The sequence below is a fragment of the Lithobates pipiens genome, unplaced genomic scaffold (assembly GCF_037356315.1).
Source record: "Lithobates pipiens isolate NorthernLeopardFrog02 unplaced genomic scaffold, aLitPip1_a1.2 Scaffold_25, whole genome shotgun sequence".
NCBI classification, from domain to species: domain Eukaryota; kingdom Metazoa; phylum Chordata; class Amphibia; order Anura; family Ranidae; genus Lithobates; species Lithobates pipiens.
This window is the reverse complement of record NW_027507787.1, coordinates 12,373,288-12,385,651: the sequence shown is the minus strand read 5'-3', so window position 1 is coordinate 12,385,651 and position 12,364 is coordinate 12,373,288. Positions and strand designations below refer to the sequence as shown.

At 40.7% G+C, this 12,364-nt stretch overlaps 1 protein-coding gene across 1 annotated transcript in view; it reads right to left on the bottom strand.

Annotated features, from left to right (window-relative positions):
• Window positions 1–12,364, bottom strand: part of LOC143930040 (alpha-2-macroglobulin-like protein 1) — a 310,325-nt gene that overhangs the window by 150,749 nt on the left and 147,212 nt on the right. Inside the window, exons 17-18 of the mRNA XM_077453939.1 lie at window positions 11,954–12,127; window positions 11,687–11,750 (exon numbers count right to left, since the gene is read on the bottom strand). Coding sequence (XP_077310065.1) covers window positions 11,687–11,750; window positions 11,954–12,127 — 238 coding nt within the window. The remainder of the gene's footprint in view (window positions 1–11,686; window positions 11,751–11,953; window positions 12,128–12,364) is intronic.

Genomic DNA, 12,364 nt, shown 5'->3' with positions numbered 1-12,364 from the left:
GTTTTCTTTTTTCCCCTTTTCCCATCCCTTTTTTTCCCATCCCACTTTTTCCTTCCTTTCCCCTCCCTTCCCCCCCGTTCCTTCCTTCCCATTCCCTCTCTCCCCCCCCCCCTTATCCCATTTCCCCATCTCCCTTGCTCAATCTTTACATACCACTCTTGTTTCCCCCAGATTGTCCTCGACTGCCATGGCCGCCTGTGGGATTGCCCCTTCCCAGTTTGCGGGACTCTCCACCTCAGCTCCCATTTGGAGTTAGATCCGGATTGCTTGTGTGGTCCCACCACTATTTGGGCATTATATCAAACCTCAGTAAGTAAGCCTAGGTTGTGGGGGTTGATCCCCCACCCCTAATCTTGCCTCCCCCTAGCTGTTATATATTTTTTCTTACACTTTTATATACATTTTTTCAGATTATCACACGTGCTTGCTCCTGATGAGTGGCACCCAAGCCACGAAGCGCGTCGAGCTACCAACTGCCGTGTTTTTACTAATCCTGCCAAGACCTTTGAAGTTGTTATGTTATGTTATGTTAAGTTGTTATCCATTCAGGTTTATTGAGACCGTATGTCCCGTAAGCAATATTATATGAATTACTGTATATACCCTTTGTTTTGTGATGAATTAAGGAATTTAATGTTTCATAATATGTGAGATCACCACCATTTTTAACATATTGTTTAGAGTATATCATTGTGACCATAATACATGTTTATCTGGACTGTATTAAATGGCTCAGTTAATATATTTATGTAATTGTGTACCATTGTTACCAGAACTATGTATATATATTTTTTATCTAGTCTTCTAATAAAATTCCTTTTTATTCATCTAAGTATCTTTTGCTGCCCGGTGCTTCACTCAAAGTCCCACCTTCCTTGGGTTTATACCCCTCTCCTCAAACGCATATGGGATGGATATGCATTACCTTACCAGATCATGATATCAATTAAAGCCCCTAGAGATGGAAATGCATGACCTTACCTTGTCGTGCATTCCTGAAAGTCCCTATCTCCCTTTATTTTTCCCCCATTTTATTGTACATATTTAGGGATGGAAGCACACGGACTAGCTCTATTAGTTTAACTATTTGATTTCCCTTGCTCTTGAGGATTTATGTTTAGTCTCCCCTGTTTTAAGTTGATTATTATTGAATCCTCATTATCATAATTTTTTGATTTACTGACCAACATTTTTTTTTTTTTAATTTAGCTTTACTGACATTTACAGTAGGTTTGCCCATATCCATAGTGGAGTCCACCTTGGGCTGCGCTGCTCCTGGCCTATCTCCATGTTGGGAGCTGCGACGCACCTTCCGAGCACCCTCCCCTCCCCCGTGTCTTTCAGACTTTTTAATTTTCACATCTTTTTTTTCACCCCTCCTGTTTCACTCACCCTGATAATCTTTCCATCTCTCATTGTCCCACCCCCCCCCTTTTCCTCCTCTCCCATTCCCCCGCACATTCATCCCCATCTTTCCCCTTTTTTCCCATGTTTTCTTTTTTTCCCCTTTCCCATCCTTTTTTTTCCCCATCCACCTTTTTCCTTCCTTTCCCCTCCCTTCCCCCTTCCCTTTCTCCCCCCCCCCGTTCCTTCCTTCCCTGATTTCCCCCCCCCATCCCATCCCATTTCCCCATCTCCCTTTTCCTTTCTCTTGCTCACTCTTTACATACCACTCTTGTTTCCCCCAGTTTGTCCTCGACTGCCATGGCTGCCTGTGGGATTGCCCCTTCCCAGTTTGTGGGACTCTCCACCTCAGCTCCCACTTGGAGTTCGATCCGGATTGCTTGTGTGGCCCCACCACTATTTGGGCATTATATCAAATCTCAGTAAGTAAGCCTAGGTTGTGGGGGTTGATCCCCCACCCTTAATCTTGCCTCCCCATAGTTGTTATATATTTTTTCTTGCACTTATATCATTTTTTTCAGATTATTACACGCGCTAGCTCCTGATGAGTGTCACCCAAGCCATGAAACGCATCGAGCTACCGACTGCTGTGTTTTTACTAATCCTACCAAGACCTTTCAAGTTGTTATGTATTTATCCCTTCAGGTTTATTGAGACCGTAGGTCCCGTAAGCAATATTATATGAATTACTGTATATACCCTTTGTTTTGTGATGAATTAAGGAATTTAATGTTTCATAACATGTGAGATCACCACCATTTTTAACATATCGTTTAGAGTATATCATTGTCACCATAATACATGTTTATCTGGACTGTATTAAATGGCTCAGTTAATATATTTATGTAACTGTGTACCGTTGTTACCAGAACTATTAATATATTTTTTATCTAGTCTTCTAATAAAATTCCTTTTTATTCATCTAAGTATCTTTTTCTGCCTGGGGCTTCACTCAAAGTCCTACCTTCCTTGGGTTTATACCCCTCTCCTCAAACGCATATGGGATGGATATGCATGACCTTACCAGATCATGATATCAACTAAAGTTCCTAGGGACGGAAATGCATGACCTTACCTTGTCGTGGATTCCTGAAAGTCCCTATCTCCCTTTATTTTTCCCCCATTGTATTGAATGTATTTGTTATATGTTCAAGTATATCCCGTTTAGGCTTTCCTGTTCCTTTTTGTTGAAAAAGTCAATATTAATAGGGTATACTTACTTTGCCACATGACTGTACCTCTACCTTGATCCTTATTTTCCTAATATCTCAGCAACCAATGATGTCACTAGGTACCACCTCGTGCCAAACTTTAGATTCCTGCTTACTCTATGTCAGAAACCTGAAGCAGAAACTACCAAGCAGAACTTAAAGCAGAGTTCCGTACCCCCACAAAAAAAAATTAAGTCAGCAGCTACAAATACTGTAGCTGCTGATTTTTAATATTAGGGCACTTACCTGTCCAGGGATCCTTAAATGTCAGCACCCGAGCCGATTTTTGGATCAGCTCTCGGGTGCTGCCATCGCCATTCATGGTGAGGGAAACCTGCAGTAAAGCCTTTTAGCTTTACAGCCTGTTCCCTACTGCTCATGCATGAAGCGTGCTAAACTTTCTAACTAGCATGGCGGTGGAGGAAGGAGGAGTGGGGCCGAACTTCCGAGGGGCATCGCTGCGGCCACACTGTGCACTCTCCCAGAAGCGGGGAAGGGTACCTGTCAAAAACAGGTAACCATTCCCCCCTCCCCCCTGAAAGGTGCCAAATGTGGCACCAGAGGGGAGGAGGAAGCAGATAAGCAGAGCTTCCACTTTTGGGTGGAACTTTACTTTAACAGCAGGCTCCCCAATCTTTCCCACTAACACAAAAGCACATGACGACTAAGGGAACGCTACAGCGGGAGCCATGGCTAGCCATGAGGTACATCCCACACCAATTCTAAGGCATAGAACTAATAGAACTGAAATTATATGCTACAATGTAACACAAATAAATATAAATGAATATATATATATATATATATATATATATATATATATATATATATATAAAAAAATAAAAACTCTTACTACAATTACATTAAAATGTATTTCTACATAAATAATTTAGTGGTTTATAAATGTTTAGGTTTTATTGTAATTTATTTTTTATGCATTATTTATTTGTGTTTAATGCTGATAGTTTTTTTTTATGTTGTTACATATTTTAAGCACTAAGGCTCCATGCACACTGAAGCTGATAAACTGCAGTTTATTGGCGTTTGGGCGTTTTTTGTAAAAGCCCATAAACTCCACTCTATGTTAGCCTATGTGTCCATGCACACATGGACGTTTTTCAGCTTTAATGAGCAGTGGAGTTTATGGGCTTTTTTCTGAACGCCAGAAATTTGCGTTCAAAGTGCCGTTTTTCAGCGGCAAAAAACGACAAACGCTCATTAACGCTCATTAACGCTCATTCATTAGTGTTCGGCATTCTATTTTTCAATGCATTGTGGGATTTTTGGAGTGTCCTCTGTGTATTTTTATAAAAAACGCCCATTAACGCTAACGCTGTAAAACGCTCATTAACGCTCATTAACGCTAGTATAAAACGCTGTTAAAAGCAGGTTTTTCAACCAGCGTTTTCTGCCAGCAATCTGGCGTCCAGAAATAGCTTTTTTGAGCTTCAGTGTGCATGGAGCCTTAGGATGTACAGTGTGGGGAGGAGAAGGAGGGGAAGGATACAGCTGTGCTGATAAATAGTCATCCCCTGGCAGAAATTGTAAGGCGTGGTCCAAAATGATTAATCAGACCAAAACTTTTTTATAAAATGTCTAATGTTATTCAGATTAATCTATTAGGATCACAGAATTGCATAAATCATTAAACAAACCCTAGCAATAAAGGAAATAATGGAATGACCCTGTTGAAAAGTTTATGCACTCTTAGTTCCTAGTCATTTGATTTTTTTTCCCTTTAGTATCATTGACAAATTGCAGGCTCCTCTGTAAATGACCCCCTTTATAATCTCACGTTGTAACGTTGCCAATTGTCTTGGTGCATAGCTTCTATTTCCCGCAACTTCTTTGGTTTGAGACAGAGGGGTCAACATGGCCTTATGTTTAGTATCATTGCCATCAATTTTGATAAGTTCTCTGTGGCCCTTTAGCTCAAGGAGCCCCAAAACATCAGAGATCCACCTGCATGCTTTATGGAGGGATGACGTGTTTCTCTTCATGGGCCTTGTTGACTCCTCTCCAAACATAGTAAATATGGCTGTAACTATAAACTTAAAATTTTGATCTGGTCATTGTTAACAATTATTTTTCTAAAAATTCAGAGGTTTCTCTAGGTGCTGTCTTAAAATATTGTAAAGCAGCTGTTTTGTGGCATTAGACATTTTACAAATTCTGCAAGGAGTATGTACAAAAATTAGCACAACTGTATATATTAATACAGTCAGCATATAGAATGTAGAGTGTGGCGGAAGAGGGTGTATCCGTACAGTCAGTATATAGATATAGAGTGTTGACAAGGATAGATTGGCTTGTTCAGTATATAATAGTAGGGGTCTGCTGGACTCTACTGTCTGAATTTGTAAATGCCTCTAAATAAAGTATGTATGCACTTCCTATAGGGTTATCGAGAGACAAAGATCTGTACTACTGTAAGTGTAGTGGCCACCTTCTAGTATATTGGTAGGTGAACCTGCTTAGTGCAATGCAATATAGTTCATATGCATCCCTTCCCTTCTGACCTGGGATTCTATAACTAGTTTTAGCTTAGGGCTTAATAACCAGCATAGGCTACAGCCAGGTTAGGCTTCTGGTGGCCACATCATGACCATTTGCTTTTGAGGCCGTCAGATTAGAAATAAAGTTTAGAAATAAAGGAAGGGACTAAAGCGCAGAATTGGCAGTCTGACTCTGAGTTCCAGTAACAAAGTTCCTGCGAGTGAGAAGCTCCATTGCAGGCTGGTTGGGCATAAGTTGGAGGATCTCCCCATGACCTCAGATCTTGTCTTCGGGTCTCCAACACAAAGACAGATGGCGCATCATTCTCAAGGGCAACTGGAATTTGCTGCAACATTCATCTGGAGGTATCTCTAAAATAACTATATATACCTAGGTATATGTGCAAAATTCAACCAGGCCCTTGGCTGATAATATCTGTTTGTACATTGAATGTAGACACTATTAATATTTTTTTATATAAAATTTGAATTATTTATATACTGTTGTGCTTCTATATACTTATGGTTATTGTACTATGCTCTGTTCTATGCTCTGTTATATAAGAACCAGCTCTTATTTACTTACAGGTTTAGAACACATACTGTTTGGGGAGGGCCATTTCTCATATCCCTCAAAAAGAAAACTTCAGAATGTAGAGTGTGGAGGAGAATGATGTATTGGAACAGTCAATATATAGAATGTAGAGTGTGGAGGAGGAAAAAGATGCATACCTCCCAACATCCCCAGAAATGGTTGTAAAACCCGGTGAATCAAAGCTATGTCCCAGAAAGGAGCCCAGTGCTGGAACAAGTTCTGGTACTTGGCTCCATCGCCTTTCCTAGAAGGGGCGTGCTGTCACAGACACCAGCAGGGCATTTTTCAGGTGGAAATTATGATCGGTTTTGTGATAATGAAGGAACAGCAAGCTTTATTTGCAGTTGTAAATGCAGTTATGGTTCGTTATTTCAACTCATTTGATTTTTTGAAAATCTACAATGGCTCTTTTGCCATCCTATCCCATAAAAGGGTTCTACTGCCATTTCCTGATAATTTATTCCCCATGACAGAATCCCTTTCTGATTAGGGATGAGCCAAACATACCTGGTTGTTTTATGAGACAGGTTCTGCAAATATTACAGCAGTTCGGGTGCTAAATCTCAACCCCATTTAAGTCAAAGGGAGCCAAATTTAAAATGTACTTTAGGGCATTTTCTTAGCCATTTTACTTCTGTTTGTAAACAGCCAGGGGTTCCCTTCATTCTAGATAAGGGTCTGGTATAGATAGTAACTAGGGGTTCCATGCATATAAAAAAACAAACAAACAAAAAAAAACACTGTAACGTTTCCCCCTCTAATTTTAATTTATCCCAGGTCCTTAAGGGAGACCCTACAAAAAAGCTGGATTTCTCCCCCACATTCCACATTAGACCCTTCTGGATTTTTTAAGGGGAACCTCACGATAAAAAAAAAAAAACATGAAAAAATAAAAAGCCAGGGGTCCTCCTCAAACATGTACATTAGACTTTTATCCAAACATGCAGCCTGAAAGGCCAGAAAGGATGCATTCACCCCCACCCCCTCTTCTGGACGAGGACAAGGACCTCTTCACTACAACCCTGGCCCAGTGGCTGTGAGAGTCTGTGGGTAGGAAGCTTATGGTGGGAATCTGGATGTCCTCTTTAACAATAAGGGGTCACCCAGATATGCCCCCCTCATATGAATGAGAAAGGAGTAGATGAAACCCAGCCCCTCTGTTTATACATAAGTATAGTCCACCAGAGCTGCCATTCGCGGGCAAGCAGTCAGCAGGAGAGGATTGTTTTGGCTACTTCTCTATACTTTCGGCGGGTCAGCGGACATTGTGATCAAAATTGATCTGCATTACTGGAAGACGGATTGACAAGTAGAGTTGACCCCCCGCTCCTTCTGCCACTCGTCGGTTTTTCTCGGGTTTACGGTTTCCGCTGGTTGACCCAAGAAATTATCCAATGGTGCCGCCGGGTGGCCACACAGGCGATCGAAGAGTAGATCTGCTTTGATCGCTTCTATCACCTTAGAGGACCGGAGCAATGTCATGAAGTCAATTTTGCTCCGGGCTGGAATAAAACAAGTTTTTTTTTTTTTTTTTTTAAAGCAAATGATCAAAAAGAAAAATTTGGGGGATTTTTTGCTTTTAAAAGTACAGGAGAGATTTGAAGTCTTTTTGACCCCAGATCTCTCCATAAAGAGGACCTCTCATTCTTATTTCTATTAGGGATGCTACATGCCTTGTAATAGGAATAAAAAAAGAAATGTAAGGGACAGTGTAAAAATAAAAAATATAAAGTAAAATAAATAAGAAAAAATCATTTAAAGTGCCACATCCCTCCATGCTCAAACCGCAGAAGCATACGCACATGTAAGTCTAAACAGGTAATCTGTAAAGGTGTCTAAAGCATTGCTTAGCAATCTGCTTGCTCTTGGGGCACTTGTGCATGCTCAATCCCAAGCCACCTGTGTGTCCATAAAAAATTAATCCCACTTATTTGAATTTTCTATACACTGCATTTAAAAAATGTACATCAATTTGATCCCACAAATGTTTGGAAACTCGAACGAACGTTTCCTAATACTTACATTTTCAGATGAAGTTCTAGTATTGTATACCTAAACTCTCGCAATCAACATTAACTATGTTTATTCCTTATGCTGTTAGCATTAGTAATTATACAGTAAGGTATATTATATTGTATGTATATATTATATGTGTTTTAAACTTTTATTTTTTTACTTGCTTCCTGGTTTCTAGCCTGGGCCAAACTAATGTCAAAATGAGCATTTTTCATGAGCATTTGTATTAATTTATCTAAAAAAGGAGGAAAAGAGAAACCCTTTTGAGGCTCTTATTTTTTTAAACCCATAGATTCTCTTTTTTTGCTGAATGGCAGCTTGCTACCTGTTTATTTATGGCAACCAAGCTGACCATTGCTAGGGCATGGAAGTCTCCTGTCTTTAGCGTTGAGGCAGTAAAACGCTGTATGAACGACATTATGGTTAATGAAAAACGAATGGTCATATTGACCGACGCTCGCAATAAATTCCTCAAAGTTTGGCAACCTTGGATTTCACATGTTCATCCTTTGCATTTTGACCATCAATTGCTGGATATCTGATCTCCCTGCTTTTGACCCCTGGTACATCTTTGTTGTTCGCTTTCCCTGTTTTCTTCTTCCTCTTTTTTTTTTCTTCTCTTTCTCCTTTACTTTCTCCCTCTTCTTTGTTTCCTTCTTTGCACTGTTTACTACACATAATGGTTCTTTGTGGCTGACCTTCCATGGCCTTTTTATTTCCTGTAATGGATTGGGGGAATAAGGTGCCTCTACCTCTGATAATTACTTTATGTACTGCAGTGCCCCCCCTTGTTATTTTCCACCCAATGTGCTCGTTGATCCACTCTATTGTCTAAATGATATCTGCACATTTTAATCTCTCTCTTTGACTACATATAGTATCATTGCACTATTTATTTTTGTTATTCATCAATAAAACCTTTCTAAAAGAAAAGGGGAGGAGGGGCTTTCTCAGCTAAGCACATCCCTCTGCCTGCATGCCTGAGCTAAGGGCAGACAGATGCAATGAAAGAAAGGACAAGTCCCTCTAAGTTTAGTATCTAAGTACATTTATTGAAAAACAATAAGATATCCACTCACATGATGTAAAATAGTAGCAGGCATGTCAAAAATATATGGGAGGTCCATGGGGCACATGTCTGCTGGAAGGCTAACCACACCCCTTGCACGGCGTCTGGAGGAAAGGGAGACCAGTGCACAGGCCGGAGACAGTGATGGGGCCAGAACCTGTAGACGGCTGAGAGGTGATGGAGCACTGTGCCATGGAGCACAGCTTGGAACACAGTGCCAACAAGGATGATCCTGGGCAGGAAGTATGCAACGTGTTTTGTAGTATTCACAAAAGACCAAAGAGGGTGTAGGCGTTCTTCTTTGTCAAGCAGATGTGTGCGTCACGGACCTCCATATACTTTTGACTTGCCTGCTACTATTTTACATCATGTGAGTGGATATCTCATTGTTTTTCAATGAATGTATTTTAGATACTACACTTAGAGGCACTTGTCCTTTCATTGCTTCCAGCCATTCATTGCTGCTACTCTAATGCCACGTACACACGGCTGGTTTTTCCCGTTGGAATAAACTCTGAGGCCGCGTACACACGCGCGGACTGTTGGCCCAACCTTGTCCGCTGAACAGTGTTTGGGCGGACAGTCCGCTCGTGTGTGGGCTTTCAGCGGACAGTTTCAGCGGACAGTTGGACGGACAAGGTTTTACGGAAATTCCGAAAAACTGTCCGCTGAAACCTTGTTTCAACGAACAGTCCGCCCGTGTGTAGGCTTGTTCGTCAAACTAAGTTCCGCGCATGCTCAGAAAGGATTTTCAAGCCGAAAGTTATAATGCAGTGTATAGGACGTCGTATTTTGCGTCCCGTCGTACGTGCCGTTCACGTCATCGCGCACGGTTTCAGCAAACTGTTCGTTCGTCGTGTGTGGCCATGTTCGTCCATGCTAAGTTTGAGCGGACTGTTCGCTCAAACTGTTGGACGGACAAAGTTGGGCCAACAGTCCGCGCGTGTGTACGCGGCCTGACAGTTTTTCAGACGGAGTTCTGCTGAAACTTTCTTGCCTACACATGATCACACCAAAGTCCGACTGTCTAGAACGTGGTGACGTACAACACGTACAACGGGACTAGAAAACAGAAGTTCAATAGCCAGTAGCCAATAGCTGCTGTCTCGTACTTGCTTCAGAGCATGCGTTTTTGGTCCGTTGGAACAGCATACAGATGAGCGGTTTTCCCGATAGGAATTGATTCAGTCGGAAAGATTTAAAACATGTTCTATTTCTAGGTCCGTCAGAATAAAAAAAAAAAAAAGTCAGATGAGGTCCACACAGGATTGGAATGTCCGATGAAAAGATTCCATCTGACTTTTTCTGCCGGAAAGTCCGACCATGTGTACGCGGCATTAGATCAGCGGTCCTTTGTGGAATATCTCCCCTGCTTCTCTTTGGACTCATTTGTGGACATTATTACAGTGGTACTCATACCACTAAAGGAACATACTTATTCTGATTTTATTAAGAGCAGATGGATACCAGGAAGTAAATTCTACATAAACCATCTGCTTTTACTCAAAATGGCCATGGCTAGAAATGCTAGGGAGGGTTTCAAAGTGATTTCTCAAGAAAATAAAGCATGGAGACATCGATGGATGGGTGAGTTTGCTTTGAATATGAAAAATTAATTCAATAGAATTTAAAATTTAGTTCTGCTTTAATTCACGGTCAGTGGTAAAGAAAATACACCAGTGTAATACTGAGCATATACTAAATAACAGCTAGGACTCCGCAGGTGATTTGACAATAAACAGGTTTTACTAAGAACTATTTGCACCAACAGCTCTTCTTTGACCCTTTAATATGACTCCGGTTTAGGCAGTTCTACATTTTACTTGCCCCAGTCACCCAGTAATGGTATAAACCTGTTGATATTATATCAGGATGATGAAATACATAACTTTAATAAAACTGCAGCAGATGAAAGCAAAGTGTCCATAGGTGGACAATGCACAGGTGAAAACTACATCAATTCTCCAATATGTAAACTTGTCAGCCAACAATGAGAATCAACAAAAAAAAAATTACAATAACTATGCACAAAACCACTCACTAAAATCTCACAGAAGCCTTAAAGCTGAATTCTGGAATAATTGATTATTGCTACATACAAGAGACATATGGGTTCCTACTTGAATCTCTGTGTGCTTTTAGTATTTCTTTCAGATCTGTGCAGTAATCCAGTGTGAGGCTTTTCCTGTAATAAAGACCGCTCACTGCTGCTCTCTCTCCTTGTGCAGGGTGACTGGTCTGGTCTCCGCCCCCTGCTGTAGTTTTCTGCAGCCAGTCTTAGTGGGTGGAGTCTGATAGGTCCCTCCCACAGCTCTGCTCTCTGCACAATATATGTACAGTGCAGTGATGACGCCACCCCTACTTTACAAGGTTTTAAAGGAGTTTGCAAAGGCATTTGGTGCACCCAAGTTAATTTATATCTTTTGTGGAATATATGTAAGGTGCCTGGAATTCGGCTTTATCGTGTTAATGTAGCTCTACAATTTATTTTCATATTTGCAGCTTTCATTAAACTAAAAAATAAACCATGACAAATGCTTTATGATACACAGTACACAGAGCCAACTAAATGTCATCCAGTTAGTTCTACTTAAAATAAACGCAAAGTCCTCCATTTTATAAATTTGTTCATGCTATATTGAAATGCATCTATAAAATTACATTCAGATCTTCTGTTACATAACATACACAGCAAATAAACACGGGGTCACCTACCTGGATGTTACCCAATTCCTCTTATAAGCTGGGCAGCAGATCAGGGATCCATACTCACTCAGAGCATCTGGGGTCCTTTCATGCATACTAGACATGGCAAAAGGCAACGGCAGCCTCTTAACCAAGACACACTAACCTGCATGTACTGGCCGATTATGGAGTCAAAAACAGCATCACTTACTTTCTGTTTTGCAGGTGATTGGAGCAAAAATCTTCCAGGTACTCAGCAGATAGAGTCCTATATCCTGCAAAGTTAAAGTACATCAGTCAAAAGAGAAAAATAAGACAAAGGCTAATTTCTCTTTTTTCTAATTTACAATCGTATGGTGGGAGTATATGCTTGTTACAGCGAGACTGATCTTGGCTTTCTTAATAAAACCTTTAATGATGATGAATATGGATACACCATATAATTACAATCAAATAGCTTAAACAATGCCTTTTTCACCTGAATGATGTTCTGAATGTCCTTCTTCTTCTCAGGGTAGGAATACCACCACCAGGGCCCCCTACCAAAATTGTCTTCCGAATCATATTCCTGAGGTTGAAAATTGCTACACAAACTGTAATCCAACGAGTCTGACCGTATGTAAGTGCGCTTGGGAATGGCAAGTTTCTGAAACTGTAAGAACAGAAGGCATGGGATAGTGAGTACCAAGATATTGGATTTGCTGTCTGTGTTCTTGATGGAAAATTGTCCTTTAGTTCCTGGCCAAATGGAAAGAAGGGGAGAATTGCAGGATGTGAAAAGTGTTGTAACCCTTTTCCTTACATTATGCAGCTACATAGCACTGCAGGCTAGGGCAGTCTAGATGAGGATGTGCTTTACTTTTTTTCCAGTAACTTGGTTCCTCAGCTA